Source organism: Macaca mulatta, chromosome 7 (genome assembly GCF_049350105.2).
Source record: "Macaca mulatta isolate MMU2019108-1 chromosome 7, T2T-MMU8v2.0, whole genome shotgun sequence".
In the NCBI taxonomy this organism is placed as follows: domain Eukaryota; kingdom Metazoa; phylum Chordata; class Mammalia; order Primates; family Cercopithecidae; genus Macaca; species Macaca mulatta.
In genome coordinates this window covers 32,807,527-32,833,764 of record NC_133412.1, presented here as the reverse complement: position 1 = coordinate 32,833,764, position 26,238 = coordinate 32,807,527, and the positions used below count along the sequence as shown (strand labels likewise).

Sequence of the window (26,238 nt, the reverse complement as noted above, 5' to 3'; positions counted from 1 at the left end):
GTGATCCGCCCGTCTCGGCCTCCCAAAGTGCTGGGATTACAGGCTTGAGCCACCGCGCCCGGCCCTTTTCTTTTTTCTTAATCAGAGGATATGGTCCTACTTCTTTGACCACTCGCTTAGACTGCAAGGTAACTAACAATCCGCAACACACTCCGGTCTGGGGGCCTAGATAGTCAGGCATGGAGTCCGCCAGGTGGTGGCGGCGGAGCACGCTGGGAACGCAGGGCTTCCGTCGGCCTGGCCCGGAAGGGCTGGCGCTTGGTAACGCCAGCTTCCCTAGCAACCAAGCAGGCGAAAGCAGCAGCCAGCCGCGCTCCGCTCCCGTTGATCCCGGAATGCCCCTTCAGGTTAGCGATTACAGCTGGCAGCAGACGAAAACTGCGGTCTTTCTGTCTCTGCCCCTCAAAGGCGTGTGCGTCAGAGACACGGACGTGTTCTGCACGGAAAACTATCTGAAGGTAAGAATGCCAAGTCTTGCCTGCCGGTCCCCGGGGGTGTGGTCCGAAGCTTCTACAAGAGCGCAGCTGGGCACGAGCAACCGGCTCATCTTTACAGATAAACGTCCTAAATTTTTAATCCTGTTAAAAAAATGAATCCCATACAGGTGACACACCATCTGTAGACAGATCATCAGATCAGAGACTACTTTTATCCAGGGCTTCCTCATATGCCTTGCTAATCTTTCACTACCTGGAATATAGTGGGCTTTTTAGAAAGTTATTTTACCTTTTTCACGTATTTCTTAATACGCGTGCTTAATTTGTGTAACTAACTTAGTTTCTGTTTTCACCCTTCTGCATAGGTCAACTTTCCTCCATTTTTATTTGAGGCATTTCTTTATGCTCCCATAGACGATGAGAGCAGCAAAGCAAAGATTGGGAATGACACCATTGTCTTCACCTTGTATAAAAAAGAAGCGGCCATGTGGGAGACCCTTTCTGTGACGGGTGGTAAGTTCCTTTTTTTTTTTTTTTCTTTGAGACGGAGTGTCGCTCTGTCGCCCAGGATGGAGTGCAATGACTTGATCTCGGCTTACTGCTACCTCCGCCCCCTCGGGTTCAAGGGATTCTCCTACCTCAGCCTCCCAAGTAGCTGGGATTACAGGTGCCCGCCACCACGCCCGGCTAAGTTTTTTTGTATTTTTAGTGGAGCGTTTCGCCATGTTGGCCAGGCTAATCTCAAACTCCTGACTTAAGTGATCCACCCGCGTCAGCCTCCCAAAGTGCTGGGATTACCGGTGTGAGCCACCACACCCGGCCAGATAGACTTTCCTTTTTTTCTCTAAGGTTCAATAGCTGGGTCTATGAAATAAACTAACAACAGAAGGATTGACAGAAGAAAATGTATAGAAATTTATTAATTTTTAATATTAGTGCTTAGGGGCATCACAGGGAAAAAAGTGAATACCCCCCAAATCAGTGAGATTTGAGAGTTTAGGGACTCTCTTAATAGGGGAAGGGGGAGGGGATGTAGGCCACTTAGAACAGGAAATGATTTTTAGGAAAGATGAATGGATCCTTAGAAGAATAGATAGGAGATGTGATAGTTTTTAACAAAGTTTGTCAGAGCGTGGTGTTGACTTGTAGTTTCCTCTTCTGGGAGAATAGTCAATATTCCGTGGTTAATGAAACTCCAGGAGAAGGGATTTATGACCCTGAGTTCCTTTTGGAAAATCTGTTTTTAAGCAGATAAGAGTTCAGAGAAAACCTCTCCCTGCATTTGCTGCTTTTCAGGTGCCTTTAACTCAAAATGATTGCTATATCAAAGCAGCATAGTTTGGGGTGGCATATCGTGAACTCTTTCAATTGCTCTTTTAGAAAAAAAAAAAAAAGGCTTATGAGCCTAATTTAAGTGATACAGTGCTTCAGCAGCCTTTTAAATAAACCTAAAGGCCAAATTAGTTAAAGTTAGCGCACATTAAGCAGAAGATGTGGGCGCATATCTTAAGGGTAAGCCCTCCTGATGTATAGCCTTTGTGGAATACTTAACTTTGCATTAGGCGTTAACATACCTGTAATTCCCTGAAACAACCTGTCACTTAGGTATTATTACCCTTTTTTTACAGGGGAGGCTACTGACACATGGAAAGTTTGAGTAATTGGCAAAATCACACAGCTAGTGACTGGCAGCCTGGAACTGGAGCCTTAGCAGTTTCACTCTAGAGCAGATGTACCCAACCCTGGCTACATATTTGAATCAGCTATGAAATTTTAAAATAATACCCTAAACCAGTCAAATCAGTTTTTGGGAATAGGATTCAGGTGTTGGTAGTTTTTGACAAGCTTTCCAGGGATTATAATGAGCAGCCAAAGTTGAAATCCCCAGTTGTTGTTTGTTTTGTTTGTTTTGAGAGACCGAGTCTCGCTGTCGTCCAGGCTGGAGTGCAGTGGCGTGATCTCGGCTCACTGCAACCTCCACCTCCTAGGTTTAAGTGATTCTTCAGCCTCAGCCTCCCAAGTAGCTGGGACTCCAGGCACATGCCACCATGTCCAGCTAATTTTTGTATTTTTTAGTAGAGACAGGGTTTCACTATATGTTGGCCAGGCCGGTCTCGAACTCCTGACCTCAAGTGATCCGCCCGCCTCGGCCTCCCGAAGTGCTGGGATTACAGGCGTGAGCCACCGCAACTGGCCTGACATCCCCAGTTTTAAAGTTAGTTCTCTGTAATCTTACTAAGTTAGTTGTCAGTACTTTGTACTGATACCAAGATCAGCTTCGATAGTCAGTACATGTCCTCTACTGCTTTAGCCCTGTGCTTCTTCCTTCTTTAGTTGTCATGTTTTCTAATACTTCATGTTTACTGCCTGGAATTTCTTTTTTTTAATTCTGGGTTTTTTAAGAGAATCTCACTCTGTCACCAGTGCTGGAGTGTGATTGGTGTTATAGCTCTTTGTAACCTCAAACTCCTAGGTTCCAGCAATTCTCCTGCCTTGACCTCCTGAGTAGCTGGGACTACAGGTGTGCACCAAAACACCTAGTTAATTATTTTTATTTTTGTAGAGACAGGGTCTCACTATGTTGCCCATAGGTCTTGAACTCCCAGGCTCAAGTGATCCTCCCACTTTGACCTCCCAAATGCTGGGATTTCAGGCGTGAACCAGTACACCCAGCCTACTGCCTGGAATTTCTTTTAAGTCTTTGGCATTAAGCCTTGAATATGGACTCTTGAGGATAGAAAGAGTTGCAACCATTCTTTCTATCAAGGCTTTCTTGGTATCTTATAGTGGAATTCAATTTTTAATTTCCAAGACCAAGGTAGAATTTATTTTTCTAAGATCAGGTATTCAGCTCAGAAAATACTGGTTAAGGTAGGTTAACATAGCCAATTTACTTAAAATTTTTTTTTCTTTTTTTTTTTAGTGAGCCCCAGACTACCTAAAGAGTTTTAAATAATCAGATTCCTGTTTTTTGACCTCTGACTTCCTCTGTGACTCAGTAAGTCTATATTGGGGCCTGAGGATGTCATAAAACACACCCAGGCTGTTTTGACTTCTTACCTAAAATTGAATGTACATTTATTTTGACTCTTATAAATTAACTTTTTCTGCAAAGGACTAGATAGTATTTTAGACTTCGCAGGCACTATGGCCTCTGTCACATCTATTCAACTCTGCCACTGTAGCACAAAAGTAGCCACAGATGATTCGTATTTATGGACATTGAAATTTGAATTTCATCTAATTTTTACATGCCACAAAATATTATTTTGATTTTTTTCATTCGTTTAAAAATGTGAAAATTATTCAAGGCTTGTGGGCTGAGGGGAAACAGGTGGCAGGTTGGATTTGGCCCGGGGTCATAGTTTGACAACCTCTGACTTAAACAATAACAAATCAAAACAGTCCTAAAACTAACTAAAGCTGAGCGCAGTGGCTCATGCTTGTAATCCCATCATTTTGGGAGGCCAAGGCAGGTGAATCGCCTGACGTCAGGAGTTTGAAACCAGCCTGGCCAACATGGTGAAACCCTGTCTCTACTAGAAATACAAAAATTAGTCGGGTGTGGTAGTGGGTACCTGTAATCCCAGCTACTTGGGAGGCTGATGCAGGAGAATTGCTAGAACCCGGGTGGTGGAGGTTGCAGTGAGCTGAGATCTCATCATAACACTCCAGCCTGGTCAACAGAGCGAGACTCTATCTCAAAAATAAATAAATAAATAAATAAACCATTAATTTATATCACAATTAACGAACATTGATTCTACTTCAGAAACCAGGTTTAAAATTCTTTGAGAAATCAAACTCAGTTTGCCAGGTGCGGTGGCTCACACCTGTAATCGCAGCACTTTGGGAGGCCGAGGCAGGCTGATCATCTGAGGTTGGGAGTTCGAGACCAGCCTGACCAACATGGAGAAACCCCATCTCTACTAAAAATACAAAATTAGCCAGGCGTGGTGGTGCATGCCTGTAATCCCAGCTACTCTTGAGGCTGAGGCAGGAGAATCACTTTAACCCAGGAAGCGGAGGTTGCAGTAAGCCGAGATTGTGCCACTGCACTCCAACCTGGGCAACAAGAGTGAAACTCGGTCTCAAAAAAAAAAAAAAAAAAAAAAAAAAAAGAAAGAAAGAAAACTCAGTTTTGCCAGGTATAGTGGCTCATGCCTAAAATAATCTCAGCACTTTAGGAGGCCAAGGTAGGACGATCATTTGAGCCCAAGAATTCAAGACCAGCCTGGGCAACATAGGGAGACTTCACCTCTATTAAAAAAAGAAAAAAATTAGCTGGGCATGGCGGCATGTGCCTTATAGTCCCAGCTACTTGGGAGGCTGAGGTGGGAGGATCACTTGAGCCCAAGAGTTGGAGGCTGCAGTGAGCCATGCTCATACTGCTGCACTCCAACCTGGGTGACAGTATGTGACCCTCTCTTAAAAAAAAGAAATCAAACTCAGATTTACTTGCAATTCGGTGGGATTATTTATTTAACCTTTTTTTCCCCATAAAATATCGTGGAACTCCAGTTTATACACCAAGACCCTCTGCCTCATTATTCAAACTCTAATTTTTCTCATTTGTTCTGGAAATTCCTTCTTCATACCCTCTTTAATTTCTATTAGACATGGAGTATTTCATTTGGGAAGTTAATACTCTTCTAGTATGTCTGCCCCTGAAGCTGACTCAACTGTCTACCTTCCTGTTTTTAAAAAGGAGGAGAGATGAGAAGAGGCTTCAGACCTAGTTTTAGTCGGATGAATAAAATTACACACTTTTACTTACCTCTAACTGAAATTTAACGTTCTCTTCAATTGTGAAGATAGGCAACAAACGATAGTAGTGTCTTAGTCTATTTGGGTACTATAACGAAATACCATCAACTGAGAAGCTTATAAACAACAGAAATTTATTTCTCACAGTCCTGTAGGCTGGGAAGTCCAGATCAAGGTACTGGCAGGTTTGGTACGCAGTAAGGGCTCACTTTCCTATAGCTGGCACCTTACTGTGTCCTCGCATGGTGGAAGGGGCAAATCTGCCTTCTGGGGCCTTCTTTATAAGGATACTACCTCCCAAAAGGCCTCACCTCCAAATACCATCACTTTAAGGGTTTGGATTTTAACATATGAGTTTTAGGGAGACGTATAACATTCAGACCACAGCAAGCAGTATCAACAAAAACAAAAGTATGTTTATATCAGAGATACCTCTTTTATACTCATTACTACTTTGAAATTACAATATTAGACTTGTTGCTATATATTAATGCATTAATTAAAGAAGCACATAATCGTGTATCACAATTTGGCCGGCCACAGTGGCTCTTGCCTGTAATCCCAACACTTTGGGAGGCCGAGGCGGGCGGATCACGAGGTCAGGAGATCAAGACCATCGTGGCCAACACGGTGAAACCCCATCTGTACTAAAAATACAAAAATTAGGTGGGCGTGGTGATGCATGCCCGTAGTCCTAGCTGCTTGGGAGGCTGAGGCAGGAGAATTGCTAATTGCTTGAACCCAGGAGGCGGAGGTTGCAGTGAGCTGAGATCGGGTCACGGCACTCCAGCCTGGTGACAGAGCAAGACTCTGGCTCAAAAAAAAAAAAAAAAAAAAAAAAAAAAAGGAGTATATCACTAATGTTTTATGAGTGTTTTTAGTATAACAAAGTTATACATAATATATACAAAGTTTCTTTGTAGACCTGTATATTTTATTTCATACATTTTAAAACATTGTGAAAGGATCTATATTCACTACTCTGCCAAGGTGTCTGCTGCACAAAAAAGGTTAAGAACCCATGCTTGGGATATGATTCATCCCTCTACCCACCCCTTATCTACTCTCCCCAACTTTGTCTTCCCCTCAAGTTTTCTCAGCTCCCCTTCTGTTTTTTTTTTCTGCTCAAAGGCTAGATCTTTTCCCTCAGGCCCTGATCTTTCCTTCTATAAGATAATTTACCCACTAACGGATCACAGCCTGCATTTTGTGAAACATTGAGCCACACCAAATATAAAAATAACTGAGTTCTTGCGCGGTGGCTCACGCCTGTAATTCCAGCACTTTGGGAGGCCAAGGTAGGAGCATAGCTTGAACCCAGGAGTTCAAGACCAGCCTGGGCAATATAGTGAGACCTCGTCTCTACGTAAAATTTAAAAATTAGCCGGATGTGGTGGCACACACCTGTAGTCCCAGCTACTCAGGAAGCTGAGGTAGGAGGATTGCTTGAGCCTAGGAGGTTAAGGTTGTGGTAAGCTGTGATTGCTCAACTGCACTCCAGCCTGGGTGACAGAGGGAGATCTTGTCTCAGGAAACCAAACAAACAAACAAACCGTGAATGGTAAGGTTTTATATACATACGATATATATAAAATATAAAATATAAAAATATATAATATATATCATATCATATACATATATGATATATATTACATATATAAAAAAATTTCATGCTACTTTATAATTTTTCTTAGGGCTGGCCTTGTACTCTCATTAGGTGTAAATTATTGCTTTATATTTTTGAAGGAGATTGATCATTTTAGATGATCTCAACTCATCTTTCCTAGGAGACCTTGGAGTGATGATTTATTGTGATCAGGTTTATATGCAAATAGCCCTAGTTTCCTAACAGAGAAGGAAGAGGATAAATGTGTCCTTGCACCTTCGTCCTCACCTTCTCCCTCTCATTACCTGCCTCTTGTGTCCCTCCCCCACCCCTTCCTCTTCCTCTCCACCCCCTTCATTCTGTGGTCATTCATTATGACTACAGTTAGTTGCTTACCTTTTAGTATTAGCTTCTTGGCCAGTTTAATATTGAAAAATGTTTTCCATGCTCCTTGTGAAGTTGGGTCCAAAGAAATCTCATCCTGGTTCAGTTTATTTAAGTAGTTTTCTCATAAGTAAAGCAAATTTATCATAATTCTAATTTAGCAATATTCTGTACATTTTAGTTGACAAAGAGATGATGCAAAGAATTAGAGAAAAATCTATCTTGCAAGCACAAGAGAGAGCAAAAGAAGCTACAGAAGCAAAAGCTGCAGCAAAGAGGGAAGATCAAAAATATGCACTAAGTGTCATGATGAAGGTAAGTTGCGATTGACAGGCAAGTACTCTAAAGAGATAATAGTAGACTGTGTGAGGTTAGTGGGTTCCAGCTACTGGACTTCCTCAGCATTTTCTTCATACTTTTTTTATAAGAATTACTGTGTTATATAGGCTGTCTGCTATTTATATGTGTTTTTTATTTTTATTTTTACTTTTCTTGAGATGGAGTCTCATTCTGTCACCCAGGCTGGAGTGCATTGGCACGATCTCCGCTCACTGCAACCTCCATCTCCCAAGTTCAAGCGATTTTCTTGCCTCAGCCTCCTGAGTAGCTGGGATTACAGGCGCCCACTACCATGCCCAGCTAATTTTTTTTTGTATTTTTAGGAGAGACAGGGTTTCACCATGTTAGCCAGGATGGTCTTGATCTCCTGACCTCGTGATCTGCCTGTCTCGGCCTCCCAAAGTGCTGGGATTACAGGCGTGATCCACCATGCCTGACCTATATATGTTCTTGAAAATCTGAATGAAAGTCAAAGGTGTAAAAGTTGGACAATTGTTTCAGGGAGAGGGTTCTATTTCTAGGGGAGAAAAAATAAAGTTGCAGTGGTGCAAGTGTTTTGCTTCTTTATAAACCTTGGAGTAACGGACATGATTTTTAAAACAAGAAAAGCATATTTAAAACACTATGTCAAATTTTTTTAACTGTTAAGAGTTTTAAGTGAAAGTTTTAATCAGCAATATATTTTTTGAGAAACAATTCACATTCCATATAATTTACCCATTTAAAGTGTACAATTTAATAGTTTTTAGTACATTCAGAGTTGTATAACCATTACTACAGTCAATTTTAGAACATTTTCATCACCCCCCAATAAACACCAATACCCATTAGCAGCCATCCCCCATTTACCGTAACATTTAGTCTTAGGCAACTGCTTATCTACTTTCTGTCTCAATAGATTTACCTATTTTGACTAATTTTTACAAAAAACTTATTATCTCAGGCCGAGCACGGTGGCTCATGCCTGTAATCCTAGCACTTTGAGAGGTCGAGGTGGGCAGATGACGAGGTCAGGAGTTCAAGACCAGCCTGGACAACATAGTGAAACCCCGTTTCTACTTAAAATACAAAAATCATCCAGGCATGGTGGTGGGCACCTGTAATCCCAGCTACTCGGGAGGCTGAGGCAGGAAAATCGCTTGAACTTGGGAGGTGGAGGTTGCAGTGAGCGGAGATTGCACCACTGCACTCCAGCCTGGGTGACAGAGTGAGACTCTATCTCAAAAAAAAAAATTTCTTATCTCAGGTTCCCATTTTGAAATCTTGATATGACTAAGGAATCTATAGTATGCATTATTTAAGATTTTTTGTGGACCCATGACTGTTTTTTGGATTTTCATAACTAGCATTGTTTTTTTTATCATCAATAGTTCATGATTCCAAAGATTTCTCCACTTCTTTTATCACTTTCACTTAACTTTTATATATAGCGTATGGTTATATATTTTGTCTTTTTTTTTTTGAAATGGAGTCTGGCTCTGTTGCCCAGGCTGGAGCACAGTGGTACGATCTCGGCTCACTGCAACCTCCGCCTCTCAGGTTCAAGCAATTCTCATGCCTCAGTCTCCTGAGTAGCTGGGACTATAGATGTGCACCACCACGCCTGGCTAATTTTTTGTATTTTTAGTAAAGACGGGGTTTCACCATATTGGCCAGGCTGGTCTCGAACTCCTGACCTCAAATGATTCACCCGCCTTGGCCTCCCAAAGTGTTAGGATTACAGGCATGAGTCGCCACACTCAGCCATATAGTTTGTCTTTTACTTAGTAATTGAACTGGTCAGCTGGTCAAAGATTCCTGCCTTTAGTATACTTAATTCCATCTTCTCTTTGTTGTGTGATCACAGCTGTTGACCTTTTGATTTTATCATTTTCCTGAATTTAAAAAAATATATAAAATTTGTGACAATAGTTAAGTATTCACTGAAATAATAAAACAGTTAAATAATGGCACACATACTGCTATACTGGTATGTCAAAACAGAACAGTTGACCGGCAGGAAGCACCACTATGCTGTACCTTGAAGCTTTTAATCTGCTAATGTATGAAAGCTTGACTTTGGTATTTGGAAAGGTGATTTAGAGGAATTAATATATAAAATACGAAGATATGGGTTATATTAAGAGGACAGAGCCTACAAAAGCCAGTATTCTGTTCCACAAACTGTTTTCTCTCTTCCCTCAGTAGCGTTGAGGGACTATGTTTTGTTTCATCCTTATTATAGACATTATCAAGTAAAGTGGTGCTCAAACATTTGGATGAATTAATATGAATGCATTGCTGTAGTACTATATCCTGTAGCAAACATCTACTTTGGTGAATAGCTGAAGGTATTTTCACTCTGTGCAATCTTAGACACTTCTTAGAAAAGAACTTTGATGATCCAGTAAGAGCAAATAGTAACAAAAGGCAACCTATTGTTAGCTTAAGTTAGCATAAATTAATTTAAAACTTGAAGGACATCTACCAAAAATTAGTGGTTTTCAAGTAGTAACCTTTTAAAAAATAATTAGCGGGGCTGTGTCAATTCGCTATGCTGTGTGTACAGGTATTATTCTGCTTTAGCTACCATAACAAAATGTTGTTTAACAGAAATTTATTTTCTCGTAGATCAAGGTCTGGTAGGGTCTCTTTCTGGTTAGACTCTCTGTTTTTGGGGACTTCTTGCTGTGTTCTCACATGGTGGAGAGAGAGCACACAAGGAAGCTATTCAGTGTTTCTTATAAGGACACCAATCCTATGAGATCAGGGCCCCACCCTAATAACTTCGTTTAACCTTGATTACTTCTATAGAGCCCAGACTATGTACAAATGTAGTCACACTGAGGGTTAGAGCTTCAACAGAGGAATTTTGGAGGGAAACAAGTGTTTAATCTGTAACACTGTGTAACAAACCATCCAAAAGTTAGTGGCTTAAAACAACAAACACTTATTTCTCAAACTTTTTTGTGTTGGTTAGATGATTCTTGTAATCTGAGGCTGGCTCAGTTGTGACTGGAAGTTCTAGGGTGGCTTCACTCACATGTCTAGAGCCTTGACTGAGAGAGCTGAAGCGTCTCCCCATGTAGTATCTCATCCTTCAGGAGCCTAGCCCAGGTTTCTTTGCTTGGTAGTCTTAAGAATCCTAGCATCAAGAGAGGGAAAGCCCCACTGCACAAGTGCTTTTAAAGCTTCTACTGTGTCATATTTGCTAATGTACCATTAGCCACAGCAAGTCACATAGCCAAGCCCAGATTTAAGAATTGGAAAAATACACTGTACCTCTTCTTGGAAAGAAGGATTAAGTCACATTGCAAAGTAGTATGTATATAGGGATGGGAAGAATTCATGGCCATTTTATAGTTTACTCTGTTTAAATTTAAAAGATTAGGATTTAATTATAAAGGGGATTTGACTCATCTAGCAAAAAAAGTTCAGAGAGAGAACAATGATCAGATGTGGTTAAATCAACGTTTGGACCCCATCTCTCTGCAGCATCTCTAGCACTGCCTTTTCTTTGTGCCTGCTTCATTCTCGGGCTGATGATAGTGAGATGATCCACATCTGTACTTAATAGGGCCCGGAGGAAGATAAACCATCTGCTATTTTGGCTCTCTTTGGCTCTCTTTTAAGCTCCATAAAACAATGGTTTCGGATATTGTGTGACAATATTAATAATGGTAATTTTTTTTTTCTTTGTTTGTTTGTTTGTTTGTTTGTTTGTTTTGAGACAGGGTCTCATTCTGTTGCCCAAGCTGGAATACAGTGACTTGATCTTGGCTCACTGCAACCTCCACCTTTCAGGTTCAAGTGATTGTCCTGCCTCAGCCTCCCCAGTAGCTGGGACTACAGGCATGTGCCACCACGCCCGGCTAGTTTTTTCATTTTTTGGTAGAGATGGGGTTTCACTATGTTGGCCAGGCTGTTCTTAAACTTCTGTCCTCAAGTGATCTGCCTGCCTCAGCCTCCCAAAGTGCTGGGATTATAGGCATGAGCCACCATGCCCAGCTGAGTTTTATGTATGTTTACATGCACCTTTATTTCAAGTCATTATTGTTTCTGATTTGGTTCACTACATCAGCTTCTCTGTATCTTTGTTGCAGATCTATCATTCATTAACTAACAAACATTATTGAACACCGTGAAAGGTGCTGAGACAGAGCTGAACAAGCCAGTCTTCACTTTCACTTTACTCATAGTCTAAAGAGGGTAACAGACAAGAAAAATCAAAGGTTGTACCAAATATTCATAAGTGATCATTGGAGGATAGAAAGAAAACACTGGTTTGCGACCAGCCTGGGCAACATGGCAAAACCCCATCTCTACTAAAAATACAAAAAAATTAGCCAGGCGTGGTGGTGTGCACCTGTAGTTCCAGCTACTTGGGAGGCTGAGGTAGGAGGATCACTTGAATCTGGGAGGTGAAAGTTGCATAAGCCAAGATCATTGCACTGCTGCATTCCAGCCTGGGTGAGACTAAGACCCTGTCTCAAAGAAAAAAAAAGAAAAAGAAAAAAGAAAGAAAAAGAAAAAAAAACCCACTGGTACAAGATTGGTATTTCGGACGGGCGCGGTGGCTCACGCCTGTAATCCCAGCCCGAGGCGGGTGGATCATGAGGTCTGGAGAGCGAGACCATCCTGGCTAACACGGTGAGACCTCGTCTCTACTAAAAAAATACAAAAAATTAGCCAGGCGTGGTGGCGGGCGCCTGTAGTCCCAGCTACTCAAGAGGCTGAGGAGGAGAATGGCGTGAACCCAGGAGGCGGAGCTTGCAGCAAGCCGAGATCACGCCACTGCCCTCCAGCCTGGGCGACAGAGTGAGATTCCGCCTAAAAAAAAAAAAAAAAAAAAAAGATTGGTATTTCCTTCTGAGAGTATGGTCAAGCTGAATCCTGGAGAATGAATCACAGTTAGGTTCCTGGTAGCAAGAGAGGGCAAACCCCATTGCAGAAGTGCTTTTAAAACCCCTGCTGTGTCATATTTCCTAATGTACCATTAGCCAAATCAAGTCTCATACCCAAGTTCAGATTTAAAGATTGGAAAAATAGATTATACTTCTTCTTGGAAAGCGAGGTATAATGGGAAAATGACATCACAGTTTGAATAAGTATATGAAAATAAGGAACACAAGGGAACATTTATTGGTCAGAAATAATATCCTTAGATTTTGAAAAAATTTCTCAAAGGTAATAGAGAACTCTCAAGGGATTTTCAACAAAAATGTAACATTAGTTGGGTTTGTCTTTTAGGAAGCTCGTTCTGGCTACTGAGTTTGAAGAGGTTGCAGGGAGGAGGCAGAGTTTTTGTAAAGATGGAGAAATTTTGAGCATACTTATATGTTGAAGAAGGAAGCTAGTAAAGAGGGGAAGGTTGATAATACAAGAGAGAAGATTGATGATGGAGCCATTTTCTGGTGATATGGGGATATTTTATCTTTTTTGTTAATTAAAAAAAAAATTTTTTTTTGGAGACAGGACCTGTTGTCCAGGTTGGAGTGCAGTTACAACTCACTGCATTGACCTTCCAGGCTCAAGAGATCCTCCCATCTCAGCTTCCCAAGTAGCTGGGACTATAGGCATATGCCACCATGCCCTGCTAATTTTTTTGTAATTTTTTAGAGATGGGATCTCACTATGTTGCCCAGAAGGAACAAAGAATGGATATCTAAGGATCTGGAAAATTCTTAAGCACACAGATAATTAAAGGAATTTTTACTTTGCTTGGTAAAGAAGCAGGGTTGGCCGGGCAGGGTGGCTCATGCCTGTAATTCCAGCACTTTGGAGGGCCGAGGCGGGCAGATCACCTGAGGTCAGGAGTTCGATTTCAGCCTGGTCAATATGGTGAAACCCTGTCTCTACTAAAAATACACAAATTAGCCAGGTGTGGTGGCAGCTACCTGTCATCCCAGCTACTCTGGAGGCTGAGTCAGGAGAATTGCCTGAACCCAGGAAGTGGAGGTTGCAGTCAGCCAAGATCATGCCATTGCACTCCAGCATGGGTGACAAAGAGTGAAATTTCATCTAAAAAAAAAAAAAAACAAAACAAAAAACAACCAAACAAACAAAAACACGAGGCAGGGTCATCGGCAGAAAGGGAGAGATTGAGGTGGAGGTATAGGGATGTGAGGTGATTAGTGGAAGCTTGGAATACTGACGCCAGACTAATCTTCCAAAATGCTTTTTTTCCTCTTTGGTAATCTTGGCTGCTACTGCCTGCTTTCCTTCTTCACTATTTTGTTCTGTAGGTTACCAACTTCTATCTTGAATTTTTTTTTTTTTTTTTAATCATTTCTTGTTTTTGTTTTGTTTTCCACTTCAGTGGAACTCTTTTTTCCGACTGATCTTTTAAACTGGATAGGTCAAATTTGAAGTGTGTTATTCTGCTGTGGTTTCTTAAAGTTGAAACCCAGAAACCTTAATCTTTGAAAGAACTTTGCCTGATCATGCAGATAAGGTATGAGTTGCTAGTTGTCTAGGTAATGCCATAGGACCTCAAAATGATCCTTATCAGTGAATGCACATGCCGTGTTTATCATGGGCATGTATAACTAATGTACAAAAAGACCGCAATGAACTGCTTTGCCATTTTATTCTATTTTATTTGTTATTTTATTTTATTTTTTATTTTTTTGAGACAGTTTCACTCTTGTCGCCTAGGCTGGAGTGCAGTGGCGTGATCTCAGTTCACTGCAACCTCCACCTCCCAGATTCAAGCAATTCTCCTGCCTCAGCCTCCCGAGTAGCTGGAATTACAGGCGTCTGCCACCACGCCGGGCTAATTTTTGTATTTTTGTAGAGACGGGGTTTCACCATGTTGACCATGCTGGTCTCGAACTCCTGACCTCAGGTGATCCATTCGCCTCAGCCTCCCAAAGTGCTAGGATTACATACATAATACATACATATTTACATATATTTTAAAATATTTTTAAAATTTCTTTTTCTTTTTTTTAATTGTTATACTTTAAGTTCTAGGGTACGTGTGCACAACGTGCAGCTTTGTTACATATGTATACATGTGCCATGTTGGTGTGCTGCACCCATTAACTCGTCATTTACATGAGGTATATCTCCTAATGTTATCCCTTCCCCCTCCCCTCACCCCACAACAGGCCCCAGTGTGTGATGTTCCCTATCCTGTGTCCGAGTGTTCTCATTGTTCAATTCCCACCTGTGAGTGAGAACATGTGGTGCTTGGTTTTCTGTCCTTGCGATAGTTTGCTGAGAATGATGGTTTCCAGCTTTATCCATGTCCCTACAAAGGACATGAACTCATCGTTTTTTATGGCTGCATAGTATTCCATGGTGTATATGTGCCACATTTCTTTTTCTTTTTTTTTTTTTTTTGAGACGGAGGCTCGCTCTGTCGCCCAGGCTGGAGTGCAGTGGCCGGATCTCAGCTCACTGCAAGCTCCGCCTCCCGGGTTCACGCCATTCTCCTGCCTCAGTCTCCCAAGTAGCTGGAACTACAGGCGCCCGCCACCTCGCCCGGCTAGTTTTTTGTATTTTTTGGTAGAGACGGGGTTTCACCGTGTTAGCCAGGATGGTCTCGATCTCCTGACCTCGTGATCCACCCGTCTCGGCCTCCCAAAGTGCTGGGATTACAGGCTTGAGCCACCGCGCCCTGCCCACATTTCTTAATCCAATCTATCATTGATGGGCATTTGGGTTGGTTCCAAGTCTTTGCTATTGTGTATAGTACTGCAATAAACATATGTGTGCATGTAAAGATAGCAGCATGATTTATAATCTTTTGGGTATACACCCAGTAATGGGATGGCTGGGTCAAATGGTGTTTCTGGTTCTAGAGCCTTGAGGAATCACCATACTGTCTTCTACAATGGTTGAACTAGTTTACAGTCCCACCAACAGTGTAAAAGCGTTCCTATTTCTCCACATCCTCTCCAGCACCTGTTGTTTCCTGACTTTTTAATGATCGCTATTCTAACTGGTGTGAGATGGTGTCTCATTGTGGTTTTGACTTGCATTTCTCTGATGGCCAGTGATGATGAGCATTTTTTCATGTGTCTGTTGGCTGCATAAATGTCTTCTTTTGAGAAATGTCTGTTCATATCCTTTGCCCACTTTTTGATGGGGTTGTTTGATTTTTTCTTGTAAATTTGTTTAAGTTCTTTGTAGATTTGTAGATTCTGGATATTAGCCCTTTGTCAGATGGGTAGATTGTAAAAATTTTCTCCCATTCTGTAGGTTGCCTGTTCACTCTGATGGTAGTTTCTTTTGCTGTGCAGAAGCTCTTTAGTTTAATTAGATCCCGTTTTTCTATTTTGACTTTTGTTGCTTTTAGTGTTTTAGTCATAAAGTCCTAGCCCATTCCTATGTCATGAATGGTATTGCCTAGGTTTTCTTCTAGGGTTTTTATGGTTTTAGGTCTAACATTTAAGTCTTTAATCCATCTTGAATTAATTTTTGTATAAGGTGTAAGGAAGGGATCCAGTTTCAGCTTTCTACATATGGTTAGCCAGTTTTCCCAGCACCATTTATTAAATAGGGAATCCTTTCCCCTTTTCTTGTTTTTCTCAGGTTTGTCAAAGATCAGATGGCTGTAGATGTGTGGTATTAGTTCTGAGGCCTCTGTTCTGTTCCATTGGTCTATATCTCTGTTTTGGTACCAGTAACATGCTGTTTTGGTTGCTGAAGCCTTGTAGTATAGTTTGAAGTCAGGTAGCGTGATGCCTCCAGCTTTGTTCTTTTTGTTTAGGATTGTCTTGTAATGTGGGCTCCTTTTTGGTTCCATATGAGCTTTAAAGTAGTTTTTTCCAATTCTGTGGAGAAAGTCATTGGCAGCTTGATGGGGATGGCATGGAATCTGTAAATTACCTTGGGCAATATGGCCATTTTCACGATATTGATTCTTCCTATCCATGAGCATGGAATGTTTTTCCATTTGTTTGTGTCCTCTTTTATTTCATTGAGCAGTGGTTTGTAGTTCTCCTTGAAGAGGTCCTTCACATCCCTTGTAAGTTAGATTCCTAGGTATTTTACTCTCTTTGAAGCAATTGTGAATGGGAGTTCACTCATGATTTGGCTCTCTGTCTGTTCTTGGTGTATAGAAATGCTTGTGATTTTTGCACATTGATTTTGTATCCTGAGACTTCGCTGAAGTTGCTTATCAACTTAAGGAGATTTTGGGCTGAGACGTTGGGTTTTCTAAATATACAATCATGTCATCTGCAAACAGGGACAATTTGACTTCCTCTTTTCCTAATTGAATACCCTTTATTTCTTTCTCCTGCCTGATTGCCCTGGCCAGAACTTCCAACACTATGTTGAGTAGGAGTGGTGAGAGAGGGCATCCCTGTGTTGTGCCAGTTTTCAAAGGGAATGCTTCTAGTTTTTGCCAATTCAGTATGATATCGTCTGTGGATTTGTCATAAATAGCTCTTAGTATTTTGAGATATGTCCCATGAATACCTAGTTTATTGAGAGTTTTTAGCATGAAGGGCTGTTGAATTTTGTTGAATACCTTTTCTGCATCTATTGAGATAATCATGTGGTTGTTGTCTTTGGTTCTGTTTATGTGATGGATTACGTTTTTTGATTTGCGTATGTTGAATCAGCCTTGCATCCCAGGGATGAAGCCAACTTGATTGTGGTGGATAGGCTTTTTGATGTGCTGCTGGATTCAGTTTGCCAGTATTTTATTGAGGATTTTTGCATCGATGTTCATCAGGGATATTGGTTTAAAATTCTCTTTTTTTGTTGTGTCTCTGCCAGGCTTTGGTATCAGGGTGATGCTGACCTCATAAAATGAGTTAGGGAGGATTCCCTCTTTTTCTGTTGATTGGAGTAGTCTCAGAAGAAATGATACCAGCTCTTCTTTGTACCTCTGGCAGAATTTGACTGTGAATCTGTCTGGTCCTGGACTTTTTTTGGTTGGTAGGCTTTTAATTATTGCCTCAATTTCAGAGCCTGCCATTGGTCTCTTCAGGGATTCAACTTCTTCCTGGTTTAGTCTTGGCAGGGTGTATTTGTCCAGAAATTTATCCATTTCTTCTAGATTTTCTAGTTTATTTGCATAGAGGTGTTTATAGTATTCTCTGATGGTAGTTTGTATTTCTGTGGGATCAGTGGTGATATCGCCTTTATCATTTTTTGTTGCATCTATTTGATTGTTCTCTCTTTTCTTCTTTATTAGTCTTGCTAGTGGTCTATCAATTTTGTTGATCTTTTCAAAACACCAGCTCCTGGATTCATTGATTTTTTTTTGAAGAGTTTTTTGTGTCTCTATCTCCTTCAGTTCTGCTCTGATCTTAGTTATCTCTTGCCTTCTGCTAGCTTTTGCATGTGTTTGCTCTTGCTTCTCTAGTTCTTTTAATTGTGATCTTAGGGTGTCGATTTTAGATCTTTCCTGCTTTCTCTTGTGGGCATTTAGTGCTATAAATTTCCCTCTACACATTGCTTTAAATGTGTCCCAGAGATTCTAATATGTTGTGTCTTTGTTCTCATTGGTTACAAAGTACATCTTTATTTCTGCGTTCATTTAGTTATGTGCCCAGTAGTCATTCAGGAGCAGGTTGTTCAGTTTCCCTGTAATTGAGCAGTTTTGAGTGAGTTTCTTAATGCTGAGTTCTAGTTTGATTGCACTGTGGTCTGAGAGACAGTTTGTGATAATTTCTGTTGTTTTACATTTGCTGAGGAGTGCTTTACTTCCAACTATGTGGTCAATTTTGGAATAAGTGCAATGTGGTGCTGAAAAGAATGTATTTCTGTTGATTTGTGGTGGAGAGTTCTGTAGATGTCTATTAGGTCCTCTTAGTGCAGAGCTGAGTTCAGTTCCTGGATATCCTTTTAACTTTCTGTCTCGTTGATCTGTCTGATGTTGACAGTGGGGTGTTAAAGTCTCCCATTATTATTGTGTGGGAGTCTAAGTCTCTTTGTAGGTCTCTAAGGACTTGCTTTATGAATCTGGGTGCTCCTGTATTGGGTGAATACATATTTAGGATAGTTAGCTCTTCTTGTTGAATTGATCCCTTTACCATTATGTAATGGCCTTCTTTGTCTCTTTTGATCTTTGTTGGTTTAAAGTCTGTTTTATCAGAGACTAGGATTGCAACCCCTGCTTTTTTTTTGTTTTCCATTTGCATGGTAGATCTTCCTCCATCCCTTTATTTGGAGCTTGTATGTGTCTCTGCACGTGAGATAGGTCTCCTAAATACAGCACACTGATGGGTCTTGAGTCTTTATCCAATGCGCCAGTCTGTGTCTTTTAATTGGAGCATTTAGTCCTTTTACATTTAAGGTTAATATTGTTATTTGTGAATTTGATCCTGTCATTATGATGTTAGCTGGTTATTTTGCACGTTAGTTGATGCAGTTTCTTCTTAGCGTCGATGATCTTTACATTTTGTAATGTTTTTGCAGTGGCTGGTACCGGTTGTTCTTTTCCATGTTTAGTGCTTCCTTCAGGAGCTCTTGTAAGGCAGGCCTGGTGGTGACAGAATCTCTCAGCATTTGCTTGTCTGTAAGGGGTTTTATTTCTCCTTCACTTATGAAGCTTAGTTTGGCTGGATGTGAAATTCTGGGTTGAAAGTTCTTTTTTTTTTTTTTTTTTTTTTTTTTTGAGACGGAGTCTTGCTCTGTCACCCAGGCTGGAGTGCAGTGGCCAGATCTCAGCTCACTGCAAGCTCCGCCTCCCGGGTTTACGCCGTTCTCCTGCCTCAGCCTCCCGAGTAGCTGGGACTACAGGCACCCGCCACCTCGCCCGGCTAGTTTTTTTGTATTTTTTTAGTAGAGACGGGGTTTCACCGTGTTAGCCGGGATCGTCTCTTGATCTCCTGGCCTCGTGATCCGCCCGTCTCGGCCTCCCAAAGTGCTGGGATTACAGGCTTGAGCCACCGCGCCCGGCTGAAAGTTCTTTTCTTTAAGAATATTGAATATTGGCCCCTACTCTCTTCTGGCTTGTAGAATTTCTGCCAAGAGATCTGCTGTTAGTCTGATGGGCTTCCCTTTGTGGGTAACCTGACCTTTCTCTCTGAATGCCCTTAATATTTTTCCTTCATTTCAACTTTGGTGAATCTGACAATTACCTGTCTTGGAGTTGCTCTTCTCGAGGAGTATCTTTGTGGCGTTCTCTGTATTTTCTGAATTTGAATGTTGACCTGCCTTACTAGGTTGGGGAAGTTCTCCTGGATAATATCCTGAAGAGTGTTTTCCACCTTGGTTCCATTCTCCCCGTCACTTTCAGGTACACCAATCAGACGTAGATTTGGTCTTTTCACATAGTCCCATATTTCTTGGAGGCTTTGTTTCTTTTTATTCTTTTCTCTCTAAACTTCTCTTTTCGCTTCATTTCATTAATTTGATCTTCAGTCACTGATACCCTTTCTTCCACTTGATCAAATCGGCTACTGAAGCTTGTGCATGCATCATGTAGTTCTCATGTGGTGGTTTTCAGGTCCATCAGGTTATTTAAGGTCTTTTCTACCCCTTGCTGCCGCCCTGAAGTTCGATCTCAGACTGCTGTGCTAGCAGTGAGCGAGGCTTCATGGGCATGGGACCCTCCGGGCCAGACACGAGATATAATCTCCTGGTGTGCCACTTGTTAAGACCGTTGGAAAAGTGCAATATTAGAGTGGGAGTGTCTCGATTTTCCAGGTACTGTCTGTCACAGCTTCCCTTGGCTAGGAAAGGGAATTTCCCTAACTCCTTGTGCTTCCCGGGTGAGGTGATGCCCCGCCGTGCTTTGGTGCACACTCTGTGGGCTGCACCCACTGTCTGACAAGCCCCAGTGAGATGAGCCTGGTACCTCAGTTGGAAATGCAGAAATCACCCGTCTTCTGCGTTGCTCACGCTGGGAGCTGTAGACTGGAGTTTTTCCTATTCGGCCATCTTGGAACCTCCTAAAATTTATTTTTCAGTTGTTGTTCTATGTTCCTTTAACTGATCACAATCTACTTCAGGTTAATACTGACTCAGTTCCAGTAAAATATAGCAACTTGCTCTAATATAACTCCATTTTCTACTCCTACCTTTGTGCTATTAGTGCCATTCAGGTATATGTATATGCATATATACTTGTAATCCCAACAATATGTGTTATGATTTTACATTAAAAATCATTGTTTCTCAAAAAATCTTAGGTTTTTAAATAAATGAAGAGCAGAAAGCAAAAATATATATATATTGTATTTTTAAAAAGTTTATTTTCTAATTGTGGTAAAATATACCTAACATAAAATTTACCATCTTTAAGTATATAGTTCAGTGGCATTAAGTATGTTGGCAACCATCACTACTGCCATCTCCAGAACTCTTTTCTTTTCTTTTCTTTTGAGTTGGAGTCTCACTGTGTCGCCCAGGCTGGAGTGCAGTGGCACGATCTCAGCTCACTGTAACCTCCGCCTCCCAGGTTCAAGTAATTCTCCTGCCTCAGCCTCCCGAGTAGCTGGGATTACAGGCATGTGCCACTATGCACGGCTAATTTTTTGTATTTTTAGTAGAGAAGGGGTTTCACCAAGTTGGCCAGGTTGGTCTGTTAACTCCTGACCTCAGGTGATCCACCCCCCTCAGCCTCCCAAAGTGCTGGGATTACAGGCGTGAGCCACTGTGCCCAGCCCTCCAGAACTCTTTTCATCTTGCACAATTAAAACTCTGTACCCGTTAAACAATAATTCTCTATTCCCCATCCTCCCAGCCCTTGACAGCCACCATTCTACTTTTTGTTTCTATGAATTTGACTATTTTAGGTACTTCATGTAAGTGGAATTGCACAGTGTTTGTCCTTTTGTGACCGTTTTATATTTTTTAGCATACTTTGTCTTCAAGGTTCATCCTTATTTTAGCTTGTGTCAAAATTTCCTTCCTTTTTAAGGCTGAATCATGTTCTATTAATATGTATAGACCATATTAAAAAAATCTGTTTGTATTGTCTTTTATGCTTACCCACATATTCACCATTTCCCATACTCTTCATTCTTTGTTGTAGATATGAATTAGTTAATATCTGGTATCATTTTCCTTTTAGCCTGAAGATCTCTTTTTAGTGTACCTTTGTTTTCTTTTCTCTTTTAAGAGATAAGGTCTCACTCTGCTGTCCAGGTTAGAGTGCAGTGGTACAGTCATAGCTCACTGTAGCTTCAAACTTCTGGTCTCAAGCAGTTTTCCTGCCTCAGTCTCCTGAGTAGCTGAGACTACATGCACATGTCACCATGCCTGTGTAGTAAAGATGGAGATCCTCGGCTGGGCGCGGTGGCTCAAGCCTGTAATCCCAGCACTTTGGGAGGCCCAGACGGGCGGATCACGAGGTCAGGAGATCGAGACCATCCTGGCCAACTTGGTGAAACCCTGTCTCTACTAAAAAATACAAAAAAAAAAAAAAAAAAAAAAAACTAGCTGGGCGAGGTGGCAGGCGCCTGTAGTCCCAGCTACTAGGGAGGCTGAGGAAGGAGAATGGCGTAAACCCGGGAGGCGGAGCTTGCAGTGAGCTGAGATCCGGCCACTGCACCCCAGCCTGGGCTACAGATCAAGACTCTGTCTCGAAAAAAAAAAAGATGGGGATACTCTGTGTTACCCAGGCGGGTCTTGAACTCCTGGCCTCAAGAGATCCTCCTGCCTTGGCATCCCAAATCACACCTGGGATTGCAGGTGTGAGCCACCTCCCCATGCCTGGCCCTTTTTTAAAAAAGTGTATCTTACAGAGCAGGTCTATTAGCAACATATTCCCTCAGTTTTCATTTGTCTTGGCATGTATTTTGCTTTCACTTGTGAATAATAGTTTTGGTAAATATAAATTTTGTGGTTTATAGTTTTGTTTTTTTCTGTCAGTACTTTGAACATGTCATCTCACTGTCTTCTATCCACTGTTTCATAAGAGAGCCTTAAAAGGTTGTGATAAACTCACCATGCATCCGTAGCTGTCTCATTTACATGATCTTTCCACTAAATTTCTGACTACCTAGGCACTTATCCTAACCAGGACCTCAACCTCAGATCAACTGCACATTTTTCCTCTTTATTCCCAACCAAGCCCACCACTTTTATCCACCAACACTACAGGTTTTCACTGCCCTACCCAGAAATGAGCCCACCCTTTGTAGCAAGAAGCTGCTAGGTTCTTTTTGGTAGTTTCATGTTGGTATGGGTTGAGCATTTATAATAAAAAAATACAGAATCTGAAATGCCTCAAAATCTGTAACTTCTGAGCACCAACACAATGCTCAAAGGAAGCGCTCACTGGAGCATTTTGGGTTTCAGATTTTTGGAGTAAGGATGCTCAACCAGTATGTATTCTGCAATATTCCAAAATCTGAAAAAAATCCAAAATCTGAAACACTTCTAGTTCCAAGCATTTTGGACGAGGGATACTCAGTCTGTAAAATTGCCAGGCTCATCATCCTAGCTGGGAGCGGGTGTTAGGAGCAACCTCAGGCCGAAGGGCACAGCTTCTTACGGTTCATACTTAGAACTTTAGCAGTTTTCTAGACTAAAGACTTCTTTGGAGTCTTCTTTTGGTTAATTTCCAGTCCCCCGAAATGGTTGTTTTTGATCATTTTATCCAGTTTTATCCTTAATATTTGTGGAGGGGAATTGCCAGCCTCTTCATGTTGCCACAAAATCTGCACCTTGTCTTTGCAGATGAATTTTATATTTACTTATCCAGTTTCCTAAGAAGTCCTCTTGGTATGTTGATTGAATTTACATTGACTTTGTAAATTTGCAGAGCATCAACATATTTATAATATTGAGATTTCCCTCCAGGAACATGGCATTTATCTCCATTTATTTGGATTTACTTTACATCTCTCAGCAAAAGTATTTAATACCCATATGTGACTTGCTTTTATATTTTTTGTTTGTTTATTTTGTGTTTAAGACAAAGTTTCTCTCTGTAGCCCAGGCTGGAGTGCAGTGGCGCGATCTTGGCCCACTCACTGCAACGTCCACCTCCTGGGTTCAAGCAATTCTCCTTCCTCAGCCTCCAGAGTAGCTGGGATTACAGGCGCGTGCCACTGCACCTGGCTAATTTTTTGTACTTTTGATAGAGACGGGGTTTCACCATGTTGGCCAGGCTGGTCTTAAACTCCCAACTTCAGGTAATCCACCCACCTCAGCCTCCCAAAATGCTAGGATTACAGACGTGAACCACCACGCCTGGCCTTATGACTTGCTTATATTTTGCTAAACTTATTCATTTATGTTTTTCTGGTAATTGCTGATGAAATTAATGTTTCCATTGTAGTTTCTAATTATTTATTGCCAGTTTGTAGGAAAGTAAGTTTGTTTTTATAAGTTTGTATAAGTTGATCTTTTTTTTTCTTTTGAGATGGAGCCTCATGCTGTCCCCCAGGCTGGAGTGCAGTGGCGTAATCTTGGCTCACTGCAGCCTCCACCTCCTGGGTTCAAGCGATTCTTCTGCCTCAGCCTCCTGAGTTGCTGGGACTACAGGCATGCCCCACCACGGCTACCTAATTTTTATATTTTTAGTAGAGACAGCGTTTCACCATGTTGGCCAGGCCGGTTTCGAACTCCTGACCTTGTGATCCACCCACCTCGGCCTCCCAAAGCATTGGGATTACAGGCATGAGCCACTGCGCCCGGCTAGTTGATCTTATATGTGACTGCTGTGCTGAATTTTCTTTGGTTTGTCACTTTATTATTTTGGTTATTTTAAGTAGTGTACTATTTGCAAATGGTGGCAATTCTATCTCCTTGTAATCTATATTTGTATTTCTTATTTTTAAAATTTTATCATTTAGGTTCTGACCTCTAGGAAAATAGTAAAACATTAGGTATACTTGCCTTAGTGATTTTGGTGGAAATATTTCTAATATTTCTTTTATTTTTTATTTTTATTTTTTTGAGACAGAGTCTTGCCCTGTCACCCAGGCTGGAGTGCAGTGGCATGATCTCAGCTTACTGCAGCCTCCACCGCCCAGGTTCAAGAGATTCTCCTGCCTGAGCTTCCCGAGTAGCTGGGACTACAGTTGTGTGCCACCATGCCCAGCTAAGTTTTGTATTTTTAGTAGAGATGGGAGTTTTGCCATTTTGGCCAGGCTGGTCTCGAACTCCTGACCTCAGGTGATTCGCCTAACTCGGCTTCCCAAAGTGTTGGGATTACAGGCGTGAGCCTCCGCACTGGGCTGAGTTTGCTAATATTTTATTTATAATTTTTGCATGTAATTCACAAGTGGGATTGGCTTAAAAAGAACAATGCCTTATTGACCATTCATTCATTCTAGATTAAAAGAATTATACGTTTCCTGTTTTTCAAAAATTTGGTTTAGGAATTATTCATTATTCTCCTATTAGTTGTATTTGCTGTCTATATTAAACTAATAGCCTGTAGTAAATGGCATCCTTTTTTGAACAGTACAAACACCTAAAACCCAATTTCTTTATTTTATTATTATTATTTTTTTTCTTTTTGAGAAAGAGTCTCACTGTGTCGCCCAGGCTAGAGTGCAGGGGGCGATCGTGGCTCACTGCAACCTCTGCCTCCGAGGTTCATGTGATTCTCCTGCCTCAGCCTCCCAAGTAGCTGGGATTACAGGTGTGTGCTATCATGCCCGCCTAATTTTTGTATTATTAGTATAGACGGGGTTTCACCATGTTGGCTAGGCTGTTCTTGAACTCCTGACCTCAAGTGATCAACCTGCCTGGGCCTCCCAAAGTGCTGGGATTTCATGCGTGAGCCACTGCCCCCCACCGTCCAGTTCCTTTATGTACAATGATTATTATTTTAGCCTTCTGAATTTTTCTGTTACTGCAGATTCCTCCGTTGTATCTTCCCTGTATTAGATGATTTTTCTTTTTTTTTTTGAGACGGAGTCTTGCTCTGTCGCCCAGGCTGGAGTGCAGTGGCGCTATCTCGGCTCACTGCAAGCTCCGCCTCCCAGGTTCACGCCATTCTCCTGCCTCAGCCTCCTTAGTAGCTGGGACTATAGGTGCCCACCACCTCCCCGGCTAATTTTTTGTATTTTTAGTAGAGATGGGGTTTCACCGTGTTAGCCAGGATGATCTCGATCTCCTGACCTCGTGATCTGCCCATCTCGGCCTCCCAAAGTGCTGGGATTACAGGCTTGAGCCACTGCGCCGGCCTGTTTTTCTTTAAAAGACCTTCAAGGATTGTTTAATATTTGTCAGTGTCTATGTTAAATTGTGTCTTTCCTATATTAGATGATTTTTATTTTAAATATCTTTAAGGGCTGGGTGCGGTGGCTCACACCTGTAATCCTAGCACTTTGGGAGGTTGAGGCGGGTGGATCATTTGAAGTCAGGAGTTCGACACCAGCCTGGCCAACATGGTGAAACCCCATCTCTACTAAAAATATAAAAATTAGACGGGTGTGGTGGTACATGCCTGTAATCTCAGCTACTCAGGAGGCTGAGGCAGGAGAATTATTTGAACCCGAGAGGCAGAGGTTGCAGTGAGTGAAGATCGTGCTACTGCACTCCAACCTGGGTGACAGAGCCAGACTCCATCTCAAAATAAATAAGTAAATAAATAAATAATAAAATATCTTTAAGAATTGTTTGGGCCGGGTGCGGTGGCTCAGACCTGTAATCCCAGCACTTTGGGAGGCCAAGGTGGGCGGATCACGAGGTCAGGAGATTGAGACCATCCTGGCTAACACAGTGAAACCCCAGCTGTACTAAAAATACAAAAATTAGCCAGGCGTGGTGGTGGGCACCTGTAGTCCCAACTGCTCAGGAGGCTGAGGCAGGAGAATGATGTGAACCTGGAAGGCGGAGCGTGCAGTGAGCAGA

The 26,238-nt window shown here is 41.6% G+C and overlaps 1 protein-coding gene across 3 annotated transcripts in view; it reads left to right on the top strand.

Moving 5' to 3' along the window:
• The first annotated feature begins 269 nt into the window (after positions 1–269).
• The window catches only part of DNAAF4 (dynein axonemal assembly factor 4), a 66,941-nt gene continuing 40,972 nt past the window's right edge, over positions 270–26,238 (top strand). For all 3 annotated transcript variants that reach the window (XM_015142294.3, XM_015142295.3, XM_028850951.2), the window contains exons 1-3: positions 270–458; positions 803–950; positions 7,376–7,509. In XM_015142294.3, coding sequence (XP_014997780.1) covers positions 336–458; positions 803–950; positions 7,376–7,509 — 405 coding nt within the window. In that variant the 5' untranslated portion in view covers positions 270–335. The remainder of the gene's footprint in view (positions 459–802; positions 951–7,375; positions 7,510–26,238) is intronic.